The sequence below is a fragment of the Mus musculus genome, chromosome X, assembly GCF_000001635.26.
Source record: "Mus musculus strain C57BL/6J chromosome X, GRCm38.p6 C57BL/6J".
In the NCBI taxonomy this organism is placed as follows: domain Eukaryota; kingdom Metazoa; phylum Chordata; class Mammalia; order Rodentia; family Muridae; genus Mus; species Mus musculus.
In genome coordinates, this window is record NC_000086.7 from 13546326 (window position 1) to 13564373 (window position 18048).

Genomic DNA, 18048 nt, shown 5'->3' on the forward strand with positions numbered 1-18048 from the left:
GTCACAGCTCCAAATTTTGTCTCTGTAACTCCTTCTATGGGTGTTTTGTTCCCATTTCTAAGAAAGGGTAGAGATGGCATTGGTACAATTAATGTAGGAGGGATAGACATTTTTACATTATTGAGTCTTATAGTCAATTAATGCAATGTTTCTCTGTCTTCTTTAAAGCCTTTTTGAGTTTTCGTTTGTTTGGTTTGAGCCAGGTTCTCATGTACCTCAGAGTGGTTTGAGAGTCTATGTAGCCAAGGATGACTTAGAACTCCTGATGCTCTCGCTTGTACCTCTAAGTTCTGGGATTGCAAATGTGTATCATTACTCCCTGACATCTTTTTCTTAAAAACAAGGTTTCATATAGCCCAGGCTGGCCTCAAAGTCACTATGAAAATGAGACTGGTTTTAAATTGATCCTCCTTTGGGAATTACAGGCATAAGCTACCACTCCCAGTTCAAAACTCCCCCTCAGGCTTTGCATATTCTAGACAAACATTCTACCACTGAGCTATATCCCTACCCTTGTCTCAGGAAATTAGAAACCAGTTCTTTATCTTGTAGTTTCAGGAGAGTTGACTTTATTTTTTCTTTCGAGACAGGGTCTCTGTAGCTCATGCTGGCCTGGATCTCACTATGTTGATTACGTTATCCTTGAACTTCTAGACATTTTCCTGCTTTAGTGCACAATGTATGGGGTTTCAGATGGGTTCTACAATACCCAGCTGAATGAATTGTTTTTAAATTGTGCTTCTATGTCTTTAGTATGTCCTATTTTCCTGTAAACAGGGAAATAATCTAGAGTCCTCTTCCTCTTTTTTGAGACAGGGTCTCATGTAGTCCAGGGTAGCCCTAAATTTACTATATAGGTCAGACTGGACGCACAATTCTCCTGCCTCCATTTCCTGCATACTGGGATTACAGGTATATGTGACCATGCTCCAGCCTGCTTTTCTTGTCTCTGGTATACCAACTTTTGTAGTCTAACAATGTGAGGAGGGTTCCCTGACAGGATGTCCATCTTCCTTAAGCCTGTGGTCTTACTCTTGCTTCTCTGGCATAATTACAAATGCCTTCTTGGTAAGATGGGATACTTGGTACTCTAAGAGTTTGCTTACAGCTTTGGTGAAAAGTCCTCATAGAGGACCTGGTTGTTGAGTTCCCCGGTACTCTTTGAGTTATTCAGTGCTTTCAAGTTCATTAAAAAACAAAACAAAACAAAACACCCCTTTATTTTCTGCAGCATTTTTTCTTTGCAGTAGAAAGATTGATCTGAACAGTATAGATGCCAGCAGAGACAAGAAGCAAACCTCTTTCCACTGCGACTTCTTAAGATTTCTGCAGAGGACTAAGAGCACATGATTTATATCTCTGCTCTAACTAGAAAGAAACCTGGAATCTATGTACTTATTGTTTTTTCCTTTCCTTGTTATTTTTTTCCAATACAGCCCCTGTATCCGAGGATGTCCTCAAACTCTCTGTGTAACTAAGGATGACCCTTGAGCTTCTGAGCCTCCCAAGTGCTGGACTGTAGGCCTGCACCACCACACCTGCTTTACTGGGAATCACTGAGTTTAACCACCTGAGCTACTACATCCCCAGCCCACACATGATTATTCTGAATAAATGCTCATGTGATTGCTCTTCAGAAGACATTTTGGGCAATGTATCATTCACAGCAGCAGCAGCAGCATTAGAAAGACTTAGAAACTGCGTTCCTCCCGCTTATGTTAAACTGTCTGCTTAAGATCAGACTGAAAGTGCAGGATGGCAGGCTGTTGCTTCTCTGTTTGGGCCCCATTTCCCCATTTGTAGCATGGCGCCTGAAGCTCTCATCTACTTTAACATTCTAAATGTAAGAATAATTTTGGGGAAGATACGATAGCTGAAAGGGGCAATCAAGTCAAAGAGATTAACCAAGAAAACCCTTTAATAGTGAGAAGGACTGGTGAAAAAGAGGAATTATTTACGGACTCAATATTTTTGGTTACTTTTAACAAAGTTCAAGTATTTTTGTAGGGATAGGTTAGGGAGTGGCAGAATTCCAGGTTTTGGCAGATTAAGTCTTATATAAAACAAAACCCAGGTATTAAATTACCCCTTTTTGTAGTAGATTTCTGGTAGATATTGGGCAAATATTTAAGAGGGTAGATTATGGGCATTTAATAGATGATACACATCCTGTCTTCTCTCAGTTAAATGGGGGAGGGGTATAAAATGCCTGTCTGATTTCATCCTGTCCCACAGTTTAAGCCTTCTAACAGAATAGGTCATCTTTCCCTGTCTCTGTCTCTTGGTCTGTGGTATAACCAGGCAAACATCTACTTCTAAGCTATGCAGCCCCCAACTCAGAAAAACACATTCTTAAAGAATGGTAAGGCCAAGAACAAAGCTTCTGACTGTCCTTTCTCCCAACAGTGGGACAGGCTGCATTTTTAAATACCTCGAGTGACATTGAATCATGGCACTTGAAGATATTTTTTCCTGATGTTGGGGTAAGATGGTCATAAAAGGATACAGAGGGATACATCTGAAAGCAAAGGCCATTGTAAAAAGATTAGAAAAGTTTGTAGGAGTTGAGGGCTCTGCCCAAATGATCTGAAGCTAGCCACCTAGCTTATCTCCTCCCTCTTTTCCTTACACAGAAAGTGTGGCTCTAACTGGACCTAGTATCTGACCATAAGCTGAAGATTAAGTCTTGGACAGATAATTTTTGGATTTGATCTTAGACAACTGGAATTTATATAGTTACCAAAGAAAAGGATTTATCAAGCAAGTTTTATAATATGAAATATGAAACTGAGAACTGGAAGAGAGGGCTCAGTTTCACCATAAAATAACAAAAACATACCATTCCTGAAGTTCAGGAGAAGGAATGAGACCTGCAGTTCCATTTTTGGAGTTTTCCAGTTTACCCTGCCACCAGTTGTGGTCATCCTTACTAATAATCTGGATGATGTCACCAACTCGGAACCGGATGCCAGCTTCTTTGCAGGGGATGAGGTCATCCTTGGCTGGATCATATTCAAATTGTGCTCTTACATAGATCTATAAAACAGGAGCTTGTAAGAACGGAGGCCACAGTGATGGGAAGAAAAACAGTGAATGCTACTCTAATAACCACACATCAACATTGACAACACAACAGGACATCAGATGGTGAAAGCTGAAACGATGTATGGAGGTAGGACACAAGAAACAACTACCACTAGAAACAGGGTGCCATATCTGATGCACAGAGCTTCATTTTTGCTGTTTATATTTGGAAGGAACACTTAAAATACTTGTTGAATAAATTCTGCTTTTAGTAATAGGATAGGTGTGTAATTAAGCTCACCAATTAAAAACTTGCTATGGCCACGGTGATGGCATGGATACATTGTCATGACCATGAGGCAGCCTTTAAGGCATAGAGACTAGTACTCAGGGTAGGTTTTCATGGTAAAGTAGCAAGAACTCTGGGATGGGATCTTGCTTTCATGATATTGGATGCCATGTTTTCATGACAACTGGCAGTGTGTCTATATACTGCAGACAGAGCTATATGTAACCCAAACAATAGTAAAACATTCAAAATACAGCTTTACTTCTTTAGAGAGATTTTGGATTTGTGCTTTACTTTTCTGGGGAAATAAAGATGAATCTAAACCCTTGCTTTGACAATGTAACACTTGAAATCAGCACAGAGCACTAAAGCATGCATGGTTCAAGGCCTAGAGCTTTATGGTATGTGAATTGAGGAGACACATTAGCAGACAGGGGTTATAACATAGGGTTTTATGAATGACTGGAATTCTAAGTGCTTTAAAATAAGGCACTATCTATATCCAAGGTTGCCCCAGTTATGAAATCCTAAGACTAAACTGTGGGGATATTCTACTAATCATTAATTTATACAATTCTTAACTTAAAATCAGATTTAGTATTTTTTTTAGCATTACATTTCAAGAAAAACATTCTCATGATATTTCTATTGATATTAAGCTTGAATGTCCCATTTAAGTCATGGTAAAACCAACCTGAAGGCTTTGGAACTATTGTGTGATATTTCATTTTAGCAACCCAACCCTTAAAATTAATGAATCTCTGCATTTGTACCTAAAATGTATGCTTTAAAAGCGCTGGCTGTTTGAAAGCTGCTTGCTGATGCTGGACAGCACTTAGCATTTCTAAACTAGCACAGGCATACTAGGGTGAAGACCAAGGTACTGACGCTGTTTCATCGTATGTAACTTTTAGATACACAAGCAAGTAGAAATTTAATTTTAATTCAGATTTCAATGTCAGAAAAGTGCCTTAAGTTGTTCATTAGGGCGTGACTTAGTCATACTTAGAATTCTATGAATTTTGTATGCACCAGAGGCAGGTAAGACTCTCTAAGGCTAAAACCTCTTTACTGCCAGCAAAAAATGATCAGCTTGTAATTACAATAACCATCACAGCTACAGAGATGTGAGGAAAAAAAATCTTTATAGAGAATTAGTCATGTATAATGTGTTAAAATGAAATGGTACAAGCTTTCAATGCTCAAATGTTATGGTCCAAAATGCAGACATTATGGGATGGAAAGGGTTAATAAAGGATCAGCTATTAGCTTGGTTTAGAGAAGTTTCTATAGAGGGTATCTATTCACCTGTCGTCCTTTTGGTTGGGTGGTTGATGGCAAGTCCTGTAGAATAAAGCCAACCCAGGAGAAAAATTTTCATTTACTTGTCAAGAGTACAAAGTAATTTGTGTGTTTTTGTTACAATATGGTTAAAAATGAACTAGATTTAAGTTGTAAAGAGATCATATACATTATTACATTTCTTAGAAATGTTGAGTTATTAGGAAAAAAAAAATCAAACCCAGGCCATTTAGCAGCAAGCTGAAGAAAGCAGGTAAGTTGAAGCAGAGAGAAAATGTGTTCTTAAGAAACAACTCAGCATCTTCAACACAAAAGCCACTGCGGTTCAAACAGCCTATTACAAAACCCCCTGAGTACAAAAGAACGGTTGTCCTTTTCAACTTCATCATTGCAACCGTTTAGATTTTGAAAATTTTAATGGCTCTATGGATTTTTTACCATCTTAATAGCATTACATGTTAATGTTAAAAAGGAATTCTTTGAGAACCTAGGTTCACATTGGAAACACAGTTATAAACAATTTTCTCACACAATTTCTCTTACTTAGATACTTGGGATATCATTCCATTTGAGATGGTCTTTGAATGACTAATGATTTGATTGGATAAGAAAGTTGATATATTCTTAAAGGGCAAATTAAAAGTCAGAACAAAAGGCAACAGTGCTGCATTCTTAGAGGCCTTATAATTACAGCAGGGTGACAGGCAGCAGCACCAGCAACTTCAGAGAAGATTTGGCTATCCCCCAAACCTGCAAACCCATGCACATAAATGCTTCTGTTTGGCTAAATGATTCTTTCTGTAATCCAAAATGGAGAGTTCTGAAAAATGGCAACTTTCCAAGTTTAAGTCAAGTATGTACTTTGTGTTAAAGATGTGATACCAGCGTGGCTTAAGTGCAGTTTGAAGCCAGCTCCTTTTGCTTTTCATATCCAGGCAAGGCTTAAAATTCACAAAAATATGTGCACGTACCACAATAACAAGAGGGCACACCAATTCGTAAACTTAGATAGCGGAAACTAAAAGACGTTGCTGATATCCCTCAGAATGGAAAACTATGAAGCCCAAGAACACCCAAATGCTTATTCTGCAAAAATCCCTTACATTTATCATTTTAAATTAAAAAATTCTTAAAGAAATTTAAACACATTTCTATTTATATCCTTTGAGCAGCCATACGTATTGGTGGGGTGGCTGAGAGGTAGTTTTAGAACAACTACAGCAGTCTTGAACTATATTTCTTCAAATGTGACTGATTTTTTAAGAAGGAAATGTTGAGGGAGGTTTTCCAGGAGTCAACTGCAAGGCTGCTGCAGTCGCCATGTGCGTCTGCAGAAGACAATCTTTCCACTGAACACATGGAACTAAACACTCATGGCAGGTGAGCACCAACAAAATCGTCACACTTGGCTGGGTGGAGCTAGAGTTCTTACCGAAACAGAATTGTTAGTGCTGCTATGACCATTAGCAGGGGACTGTCTGGAAGTGGAGGGGGAATCTCTCTGAAATAAGACACAAGGTTCATTAACACAGAGCACTAGCACAGAAACAGATATTCACATCAACAGTCCCAACCACAGTCTGACAACTATTTCCTCTGAGGTTAATGCTATAAAAGGTGTCATGCTGACCTACTTATATGATTTCACAGAAGTATAAAAATACTTTTTTGCAGTTTGAAGGTTCCCATATTATTAGTGAGGGCTGTGCTGTCATTGATTATTGATTATTCTTTTCCTGTATCCCAAATTCTACAATCTTTGCCTTTTTATTGGGATCTCAGGACAGTGATATTAAAAACTTATCAAAGGGCACACAACAATAAATATTATAGTGCTATTGTACTGAAGATCTCAACTGCCTAGTTTTGAATAGGTTAAACAATGGGTTTGAGAAGTAGTTTATTGTTCTTAGGTACCCCACTGTCAAGAACTACCAAATAACTCCACTGAAAGTAAATGAGCCTAAGAGAAAGACTTTACATATTGTAATCATCTTAGACCTTTCTAGAATAAATATTACTAATGGGGTAAAAAGAGAAAGTTGCACCAGAAAGCAAATCTCTTTCTTTGTAACATTTTAGCAGACTGAGTAAGACAGTGACTCCAAGCAACAATGCTCTATTTCTGGCCAAACTTGCCAGGAGCCCACACTCTTTGCTGTTCAACCCACTCCTAATCCTTTTCAGGTTCTGTTCCTTAGTGTCTAAGACAACTTTAATAAAAAGAACTATCAGAAGAAGAAATTAAGTCCTTTAAGACATTTCATGTGTAGAGTTCTGTATCCACTTCTGTCCAAAAGATATGTTTCTCTCTAGGATATTGAAAGAATACTTCTGGAATTGGTTAGCCTGAAATAGAATGAGATCCTTTAGAGGAACATTCTCAAACATTATGCAGTGGATTGATCTCTATTTGTCACCCTTAGGGATTCAAATCAGTAGGGATAGGGTCTGGGGGAAGTGGATGAGAGCCTTTATTAGAGAAGCCTTGCCCAGCTAAGAAGAGTCCAACCCAGGTGGGTTAAAAAAAAAAAAGTCGTGTATCTATGAGCAGATTAAGAGGAGGAAATCATTTCTTTCAAATATTTAAAGGTGTAGATTTTATATATATGATACTGGTGTCTCCCTCAAACTAGTTCAACAACTTAAAAAAAAGGAGAAACTTGTATTCATAACTAACAATATCTTCTGGTTAGTACCACCCCCAATCCAATCTATTCAATGTCTTCATGCATGTATGCCATTCTCTCTTTCCAGGACAGGTTTATACTCTAAGTAACAAAACTTAATGCTCTGAATCTTGAAGCTGGAGCAGTGCTGCTTATTTTTGAAATATACTATTAATTGACATTCCTTAGGAAGTCACCAAGAGGAGCTCAAGACCCAATAAAATATGACACTTTAATTGACAATTAAAATCTACTTGAACCTTGTACTTGGTTTTCTTGTGAAGTTTGTAGCACCACTATAGACTTGAAAAGTATAATCTTTCTTTCAAATTTTCTTAAGCACAGATCCAGTAAGTCAGCTACCAGCCCTTAAAACTTAGCTTTAGAAAATGTACACTTCATATCTATTTATTTGCAGTGATAAAAATTGAACCCAGGGACTCACACATGCCAAACAAGCATTCGCTGTGCTATATTCCCAGCTCTTACACTTCATATTAACATACCTGGAAGAGCCACAGGGAAATTGGAAAATAAGGTTTAATAAGTAACACTTGAACTGAATGTGCTACAACCAAAGAATGATTCTGTTTATGATAATTTATGTCTCCCAATATAGAAAGAATAGATTTTTGACTATAATAAGCAAAATAAAACTAAAAAAATAAAGCCGTAAGTTGAAAGAGTTCTAATTGCCAGAGGACAGTCTGTTTTCAGAAACACGGGGGGCATTATTCTACAAAAGATCATTTCTCACTTTAGATATGCAGAAAGGTCACAGGAGCCTGTGTCCTTTCAGTGAAGTCAGTTACCAATTCATCAGGGTCTCATCTTGAGACCTGTCACTCATTTAAACACTGATACCTCAACAGAAATTGACTCTTGGAAAGAAGAACTACCTGTGGGATATCTTAACAAGGGAAGTGAATGGACTTCCTGGAAACACTGCTGTATTTTTTTTTTTTTTTGTCTCAGGGATTTCTTTCTTTTTGTTATCAAGCTTTATGTTATTGTAGCTTTTCTATATTTGGCTTTGATTTTGCTGCAAAAAGGCTGAAGATATCTACATGCAAGTAGGGCTGAGGAGGTGGGTGGGACCTCCTCTGTTCCGTTATCTTTGTTGTAAAATTGGTGTGCAGTGATCTAACAGCACAGGCAGAAACAATTTCCCAGAAAGCAAAAACATTCAGCCATCAGCAGACAGTTAGTTAAGAACTCAGAGGAGATGGGGGAGGTTGGGGGTAGGAGAGGCTTGTTAGACTTATTACCTCACAGGACGAAGACTGAGTGCGGTAGCTTGGCACAATCTTGAAGGTAATACTCCCTCGCATTTCCCTCTGGGAGAAGAAAAGAGGAGAGTTCTCATGCAAACACATGTTGCACACAAAAACACAGAAGAAACCACTCAAAATGTGTGGGTGTAATCAGTCCACACCACCTGACAGCACTCAGCCCTAAAAAACCCCTAATTATAAAGCAGGAAACACTCAGGTTACTGGTAGAGTTTTCTGGGAAAGATCCCTCAAAGTCAAGGCTGACTATCTTGTATCTAGCAATGAATGGTCTCCAAGATCTCTGATGGTTATCTTTTGTACACATGAATACAAAACGGTCGAAATGATATGCTTTACAAAAATGACTATACACTGACCCGAAGAAGAGAATAAGTACTTATATAAAATCCCTATTTAATATGCTACTCTCAGATGCTATCAACATAAAATTGCTTTTATACTTTATTAATTCTGGCATTCCTTTTGATTACGGCAAGCCCGGGATGCTTGCTTCCTGCCTAAGAGGTATTTACCGCACGAGAAGCTGCTGTACTATAGCAGGGAGGACTCAAGGCATAAAACAAATGCTTCCCTCTGTTTGCTACAACCCAGCATAGATGGGGGTCTGTCAGCAGATGTCAATGCTTTTTATTGAAGGTCTAATTTCAGTATGGATTTTTTCGAGTATAGCCAATAATGGCCTTCCTCTTCTTTGTGTCGTAGAGAGATACACTATAGCTGGCCATGACTCAGCTAAACAGGAAAGAGGTTTCTAATGGGGTTAATCAGGAACCTTTTGAGGTCAGCGAGACACTAGTTCACACGACTATGTACTGGGGAGGTTTTCTGTAAATATCTGGTTGGTAAGAAACCAAGGAAGGATAACAGTGTGCAGACTCCCACTGCTAAAGGCAGGCAAAATGGTTTCAAAGTCCACTGCAGCTACTGCATTTTCCTAGTTGTCAGTTTTTAATGAATAGTGTGCAAGTTCAGCTTCACGTAAATGATGGTACAAGAAGTATTCTGACTAGGATTGAAGAACCATTAGATGTGTTTTCTTTATATCTGTTTATTTAGTGTGTGTGTTAGGTATGAGTGGGGATACCTCAGTCGCTGTATGTATGTTTGGTGTATGAACGTGTGTGTATACAGGTGCCAGCACCTGTGTGTATGTGCTTGTAGAGGCCAGAAGAGAATGTTGGATATTCTGCTCCATTATTCTCTACCTTCTTTCCTTGATATAGGATCTCTCAGTGAACCTTGAGCTAGGCTGGTGGCTAGCAAGCCCCAGCTACCCTCATGTCTCTACCAGACATAAAGTTGGGGTTACAGGCAGGTGAGACCATGCTCTGCCTTTTACCTGGGTGTGGCGTCCAGACTCAGGTACTCTGACAAGTACTTCTACCCACTGAGCCATCTTTCCATACCTTCTGTGTGTGTTTTGTATAAAATAAGTTAATAGAGCTGTCAAGATGGCTCAGCAACAGGACCTATACGGTGAGCGGACCAGTGACATGCTGTTGTGGAAGGGGAAATCTCATGGGGACCTACCCCTAGACAAAGAACTACAGGCAACTAAGGAAGGTTGAGAGGGAGAAGTAGTTGTTCCCAGGGATGGGCCTCCCACTTGGTCATCCCATTCTAAGTGGTTATCTCTGAAAGCATTTACACCCAAGGGACACTTAATGGACTCAGCATGTTGGATTTACATGTATAAACATCTCTATACGCATGCAACAATACAAAGAAAGAGAGTCCATGAACTAGAGCGACTGACCTGGCGGAGTGCTATATAGAAGAGATTAGAGAGAGAAAGGAGAAGGAGGGAAATATAATTATATTTTAATTAAAAATATAATAGTAAAAAAAGATGGCTCAGCATGTGAAGGCATTTGCCGCCAAGCTTGATGACCTGAGTTCAATGCCTGGGACCCAACTGGAGGAAGCAGAGACGCAACTCTTTCAAACTGTCCTCCAAACCGCACATGGGCGTGTATGCATCCACAGCCACACCAAAATACACATTAAATAAATATAATTAAAAATCAAAATCTAGGCTAATGAACTAAAAATGAATCTTAGAGAAGGGGAAACTTCCATTGGCTTACAAGCATTTTCTGTAGCTGTTCCACTGTTTGGTTAGCGACACTGATGCCATTGATTTCTCGGATTTCATCACCAACATGAAGTGTACCTAAGAAAATCATACACAATTATAAACAGGAACAAAGTAACTGTTTTTAGAATAATGAAAAGGGAAAGGTAGCAATGTAATACAAAAATAAATTACAGATCTAAAAGCCAGTGATTTAGAGATAGGACTGCATTTAGCTATAGAATTACTTCACTTTTGTGTAGTAAAACCATTCAAATAGATACATTTACTTACAGAAAGCACAGTTTTGATGGATGGCCAAAGAAACTTGTTGACCACCCAATAAGAGACTATTATGAATGAGCAGACAGAACTGAAAACAAAACAAATGACTACTACATCTAAACAAAACCATAAATGGCGACATAAGATAATAAATGGATACATTGAGTAAGAATTCAGACATGACTGAGGAGAGTGTCAATGAACTGGAAGATATAACAAAAGATCACTTAAGGTCATGGAAATAAAGATATAGGGAAACCAGGAAACAAGAAAAAAATATAAAAATAGCTATGGCATAGGATTGTTTAATGTACATCTAACTGAAATTCAGAAAGAACAAAGAGAATGAAGAAAAGGCAATGTTTGATTGGATGAATATTTTATTGAACTGATGAAAGCATTACTATACAGACCTAGGAAAAATAAGATTAATAAAATAAGAAATCTGGGCCAGAAGCAAAAGGCTTTTTCATCAAGTCTGATAATCTATGTTCAATCCTTGGAACCCATATGGTAGAAAGAGAATTGATTCCCACAGATTGCTCCCTGACCTCTATGTGCACACTGCAGCATGTGTACAGAACATGTGTGTGTGTACAGAGAAATAAATAAACATAAAGATATTGTTTAAGCTGGGGGGGGGGTGGTGGCGCATGCCTTTAATCCCAGCACTTGGGAGGCAGAGGCAAGCAGATTTCTGAGTTCGAGGCCAGCCTGGTCTACAAAGTGAGTTCCAGGACAGCCAGGGTTACACAGAGAAACCCTGTCTGGAAAAACCAAAAAGAAAAAAAAAAAACAAACAAAAAAAAAAAGATATTGTTTAACTTTAATATATGGAAACTTAAAATTTGTAGGTAACCACTAGTATCACAGAAATAGGTGCTGAAATTAGAAGCTAGAGGCTAATAAAACAAAAATCTCCAAAAAATGAACCAGGAAAGCAAAACAGTAGAATCATTACATTGAATATTAATGAAGTACTCTATCAAAAATAGTAATCAGAACTGGTCACAATAGTGCATGACCTTAATCTAAGCACTCAGGAGGTAGAGGCAGGAGGATTACAAGTTTAAGGTTACCCTTGGCTGCACAGTGAGTTTGAGGCCCATGTACCTAATTCATATAGTCAAATATTTAAGTCCAAAGAGAGATTTATAAATAGACACTGAAATACTTTACTATGATAAATGGATATTTTATGAAGTATTTGTGGGTCAAGCATACAAAAAATTAATCAACACATAAAAGATTTGAACAGAAAGATTAACAACACCAAGCCAGTTGGGAACTCTGTATGCAACAATTGAAAAATAAAGGCTCTTCATAAACATATACGCATAAAAATGATGAAAGTGCTTTCCAGGAGGGAAGGTCTTAACAAAGCTGTGAGTAATGGTGTCATACAGACCACACCTTCTGAGCACAATGCGATTAAGTCAGAAGTGAATTACAGAAAGATGTCTAAAAAAAAAATTGGGATAGCACTGGAAATGTAAATGAAGAAAATACCTAATTAAAAAAATCTCTTTAAAAATGGTAAATAAAAATACTTCTAGGGCTGGAGAGATGGCTCAGTGGTTAAGAGCACTGACTGCTCTTCCAGGGGTCCTGAGTTCAATTCCCAGCAACCACATGGTGGCTCACAACCATCTGTAATGGGATCTGATGCCCTCTTCTGGTGTGTCTGAAGACAGCAACAGTTGTACTCACATATATAAAATAAATAAATAAATAAATAAATAAATAAATAAATCTGTAAAAAAAACCAACCTTCTAAATAACTTTTGGGCCAATAAAAGTATAATGGAAATGTAAGACAATGACAAATGAATCATAACAAATTATTACATATCAAAATTGGTGGGATACAGATAAAAGAGTACTTGGAGGTTTTATTTCATTTCTGGTGGTGGGGATGGAATTCAGGAACAAGGTCTACAATAACTGAAACTGAAAAGACAAACAGCTCTTTTATGTGAATGATAAAAAACCTACTTCCATCAGAAGTCTAGGAAGACTTAAGGAAGGTAAAGAAAGAGTCTCTGGTGGGACTCACCTTGCCTGTGAATCATACCCCCATGCATGATTCTTGCGACAATACAATGATTTAGCTCATTCATTTTCAAAGTGATTCCCTGTTAAAGAAAACAAAGTTCGTAAGGATACAATTAAATGAAAGCACTATCTTATATTTGTGATTTTTATTGTAGGTAATTTTAAATAGAAGAGAACATATAGAAAATGAAGACTTTACATATAAAATTGTTCCATGACAGAAATGCTACTTGTCGGTATTTTGATCGCTAAATAGCAAGAATACAGTTTATCTACTACCTTTTAATATTTTAATTATGATTATTTTTCACTTTACTTTGTTTTTTTATATTGCTAATTATTTTTAAAAAGGTTTTTATTCCTACCAAAGGTATATACTTTATATTAGTGTATCCCTTATATTTCTTCCACAAAATAAGTTTTATTTTGTAACCCACATAAGATATTTCAAACTGTAAAATTTGGCAAGTTTAATATGTGCATGCATGTGTGAATTTGCCACTACAATCGCTTTGTGTATTTGTGTGTTTCCAGATAAGGTTTCTCTGTGTAGTCCTGGCTATCCTGAAACTCGTTTTGTGGACCAGGTTAGCCTCAAGCTCTGAGATCCATCTGTTTCCTGAGTGCTGGAATTAAAGGTGTGTCAACCTCTGCTTTTTAATAGGAGAATTTACATTATTAAGATTTAGTATGATTGTTAACATAATTCAGTATAAATATATATTCTTGTTGTGTTACACTTACCCCTGAGAATACCAGAATGGATAGCCAATTTGCATGCCTCCTTTGTGCTGCCAGATAATGGTAAGGCAACTTACTAAGAACAGTGAACAAGAATACAAACCGCAGTGTCTAGATCTGAGGACTCTCTGGAAATTGTGATCATAGACCCGTTCTTCTATATTTCTTCCTTATCTGGAAGGCAACTGGTGAAACTTTTCTTACGTAGGTATTTCGCTTCTCTTAAGAACTCCAAGGAAAGGATATAAGTGCATATCTTTGAATGTTTTCTTCCCTGGAAACGTGCTCCCATTTTTCAACTTGAAATGTGCCCAGTGTTCCATCTCACTATCTCCTTGTGCATTCAATTGTTTGAGCTTGAAGTTTGAGGGTCATCCTTGAGTTTTGTGTCTCTCATTGCAACCTACTATTTGCCTAACTGGTTTACTTTCCTTCCTTCCTTCCTTTCTGAGACAGGATATCAACTAGCCCAGGTTGGCATTGAATTTGTTATGCAGTTGAGGATGACCTTGAATTGATTCTCCTGTCTCCCCAGTGCTGGGGTTACAGGCATGGTCACCAAATCTGGCTCTTTCATTCTATCTTGATGTACATGCTACCAGTTCTGAGTACCATGATCTCTTCCCTATACCATGGCAGGGTCTGCTTTAGTATCTAGTCTCCCTAAACTCTGTAACAGTTTCCAAAGTGCTTGTTCTAAAATGAAAACCCAATCCGGCTCCATGCTTACAATGATTCAACAGCCTTTTGCTGCTTTGAAGCCTCTAACATGTTTTTCAGTTCTTGTCTGCTCAGTGGCCACCCCAGAGCCCTTTCTTGATCATCTCAACCTATGATGCTCCTAAGAATGAGTGCAGACACACACAGTCTCAGTTCTCCAGCACGGGAAAACAGACAAACAGTTCAATGTGAATGGATGAGATCTGAACATTTCCTGAATTACTTTTCTTCCATTTTTTGGTGAAAGCAAAAGATATGCAAAGTATTGAAATTTCTCTTTTACTTAATTCCCTCTTTCTTTGTTATATGAGATTTTTTTTTTTAACATTCCAGAGTAATGACCGTGTTCTTGGAAAGTTGAAAAGTAATTGGTACAGGAGAGGTGGATGATCAGCATGTCTAAGACCTGATTTTAGGCAGAATACTTCTTGGCAAAAAAGGTAGGAGAACTGGTGATGATCTGGAAACTGATTTTTATTTTTAGTTTTTTTTTTTTTTTTGGGACAGGGTTTCTCTGTGTAGTCCTGGCTGTACTGGCACTCACTCTGTAGACCAGGCTGGCCTCGAACTCAGAAATTCAGCTGCCTCTGCCTCCCAAGTGCTGGGATTAAAGGCGGGCACCACCGCTGCCTGGCTGGAAACTGATTTCTTTAGGACCATCCATGTCCCTCCATCCTCCCTCCCTCCTTGAGTAGCAGTCTGCACAGGGTGAAGTTCGAAGCTCTTCCTACTTACCATTGGCTCATCCGTGTTCTTTTGGAACTGTACCAGCCGAACTCTGGTCACATTCTCCATGTCCATGTCTCCGTTTGCACTTTCTGGAGAATCACCGTTTAAATAGGGGGAAGTCGGGGGAGGTGTGACCCTTAATGCTTCATCACTGTAAACTTCATGTGCCACTACATCATGAGTCTGAAGTAAGGCCTGGCATTTTTATGAAAGAAGGAAAATATTATGGTACCATTCTAGCAGAAATCTGTTACATAAACACATGTATAACCACTTCTCAAAAGTATTTTTTATCTGAAGAGACCACAAATGAAGTACACCTCCAAACTATCAGACCTCAATTTCTTTGTGGCAGATAGATGGATTTCTTTTTAAAAATAGAATGAACAAGTGACAGAGCAAAAGAATGAATGGATGGGCTTGTCAATCTGGTGTTAGGCTACAAATCTGTATTTAACACACATGTCCAAATCAAGGCTGACAGACTGAAATTTTAAATAATTTAGCAGAAATAGCCAATAATAAAAAGAACCAACAAATTTGCACTGGGGCTTTAAACTGATATAAAGTTTAAAAGATATTATGTAATAATTACTGTACTGAATAAGCATCTTCTGTATATGAATAAAAAAGATGAAATTGGTATTGCGTACTACCAGATTGGGTAATGGAAATAAGGGAGAAGCATAGATCAAGGAGAATCTATAATCTTCAGGTTCTTACAATTGAATGGACAATTACATAGTGATTTCAATTTTTATATAGCCTAAAGGATAAAGACAATTTATAACATGATTTAAGAAATAAAATGAAAACTGCATAGATATACTTAAGACATAAAGTTTTAGAAGTATCACACACATTATAGAACTCAAATTAGAACTTTTAAATTTGTTTATACATATTTACTGTTTGTGTGTGTGTGTGCACACACATGAATACATACATGTGTCATGGTGTTCATGTGGAGGTCACAGGACAACCTGTGGGAGTAGTTCTCTCCTTCTACCTTGGGAGTCCCAGGGATGGAGCTCAGGTTGTTAGATTTGGTGAAATGTGCCTTCACCTGATGAGCCATTTCATCTCAAAAAGGAAATGTTTTGTAATTTTTAACTTGGGGGGCTTTGACATAAATCTGATCATTATTCTTACTTTTTAAGAGACAGGGTCTCATGTCTTGCAGATTGGCCTTGAAGTCACTATGTAGGGAAAGATGACTTTGTTTCTACCTCCCAAGTTCCAGAATCACAGGAGTACACCACCATACTTGTTTCATGTGATGTTGGGAATGAAGTAAGCTCACTCTTAACAACTGAGCTACACCCCTACTCCTAACTTGAAAATGATTACTTATTCATTTTGCAAAATGCACTAACAAAGAAAAATGATTTCTTTTATATTGTCATCTGTATGTCATCTTGGTAAACTTCAGCAATAAATCTCTTTTATTTTTTTAAAAGGGATACCCTTTGTTCCCATCACAAACCCTTTGTAATAAACATGAGAAATTTTAGTTAAAGAGAATTTACAACTGATTATTGTTCGGTTTAGAACTTTATACAGATAAGTATGTATATGCTAAGTCTAAATTTAGTCTCATTTTCATCTGTAATATGTGTGGTAATGAGATATGCACAAATAATGAAATGTGATTAAATAGTATTTTGCTATCTGAAATATTGTAAAAGGCTTATCGGAGCCATGACTTAGCTACTTTAAAGTCACACATAAAGGCAAAAATAAGGTAATAATGTGTTGAAATTAGAAAGGAAGCAGGGAAGTGGATCTCTCTGAATTTGAGGCCAGCTTGGTCTACAGAGTGAGTTCCAGGATCTCCAGTGCGACATGGAGAAACCCTGTCTCGAAAAACCAAGACCAACCAACCAACCAAAACCAGAAGGAAGGAAGACAGTGATGAGTCATCATCAACAGGTACTCCGAGTAATCAATTTACTCGTTTCTGATTGAAATGGTCAGCACTACCTCAATCCCAGGCCACTGTTCTCAACTGCAGATTTGGGTGAGGGTGGCTTTAGGGCACTGACAATGTGCCAATATATAGGTTTAAAGCAGAGGTCAATGAAGGGCCAGGAGATGTGGCTACAAAATATGAAGGTTGGACTATATGGGCAAGGCCTTCTTTGTGGTTTAACTGTAGCCACCAAAGAAACTAAGATTTAGAGCAGAGAGGCCAAATCAGGAATGGGCCAAGTAGAGAAGTTCATCTATTAAGATCAGGTTCATCATCTAAGTTCAAAGATGTCTTTTATGACTCAAGATGCTTTGTCTGATTGCTAAACACAGGCAAGCTTTTCATGGGAATGATGTCAGCCTTCAAGTCCTATGAACTGGGTAAAATGTTTACATTGCTTTTTGTAGATGATTTCTATAAATCCTTTAAAGTTATATAAACAGGTGCTTGCATTTAATGTATTATTTATAAGGAAAAATAAACCTTCATTCACGAAATAGTGCCAAGCTGAATTTTTAAAAAGTTTAAATTATGTTGCCAAATAAGGTCACACTTGATATTAACCAGAATTTGCGGCTTTCAGTGATTGCTGCCACAAAATACAACTAAATCCCCAGCTCTAATTCACATGCAAACAGAAAAGGGGAACATGTGCAGAATGCTTATATAATATGGTTAAAAAAGAATACATAAGATATAAATAAGGAAATTGAAGTTTGAACATTTTCTTTTAAATAGCCTATAGAGTATGACTGAACAATTAGTACTAGGGTTTCCAGACACAGTCCTGCAACATACCCAGGTTGGCCTAGAGTTTACAACCTTCCTGTCTTACCATTCTGAGACAGCAGGGTTGAGCTTTAATACTTAAAAGCCTATTTAATATATATTTT

The 18048-nt window shown here is 37.7% G+C and overlaps 1 protein-coding gene across 23 annotated transcripts in view; it reads right to left on the bottom strand.

Moving 5' to 3' along the window:
- The window catches only part of Cask (calcium/calmodulin-dependent serine protein kinase (MAGUK family)), a 329704-nt gene that overhangs the window by 29246 nt on the left and 282410 nt on the right, over window positions 1-18048 (bottom strand). For 9 of the 23 annotated variants that reach the window (XM_011247434.2, XM_011247432.2, XM_011247431.2 and 6 more), the window contains 7 exons: window positions 15190-15378; window positions 12995-13073; window positions 10667-10752; window positions 8553-8621; window positions 6048-6116; window positions 4622-4657; window positions 2840-3036 (listed from right to left, as the gene is read on the bottom strand). In XM_011247434.2, coding sequence (XP_011245736.1) covers window positions 2840-3036; window positions 4622-4657; window positions 6048-6116; window positions 8553-8621; window positions 10667-10752; window positions 12995-13073; window positions 15190-15378 — 725 coding nt within the window. The remainder of the gene's footprint in view (window positions 1-2839; window positions 3037-4621; window positions 4658-6047; window positions 6117-8552; window positions 8622-10666; window positions 10753-12994; window positions 13074-15189; window positions 15379-18048) is intronic. The other 14 variants (XM_017318366.2, XM_011247436.3, XM_006527561.4 and 11 more) reach the window with 3 other exon arrangements.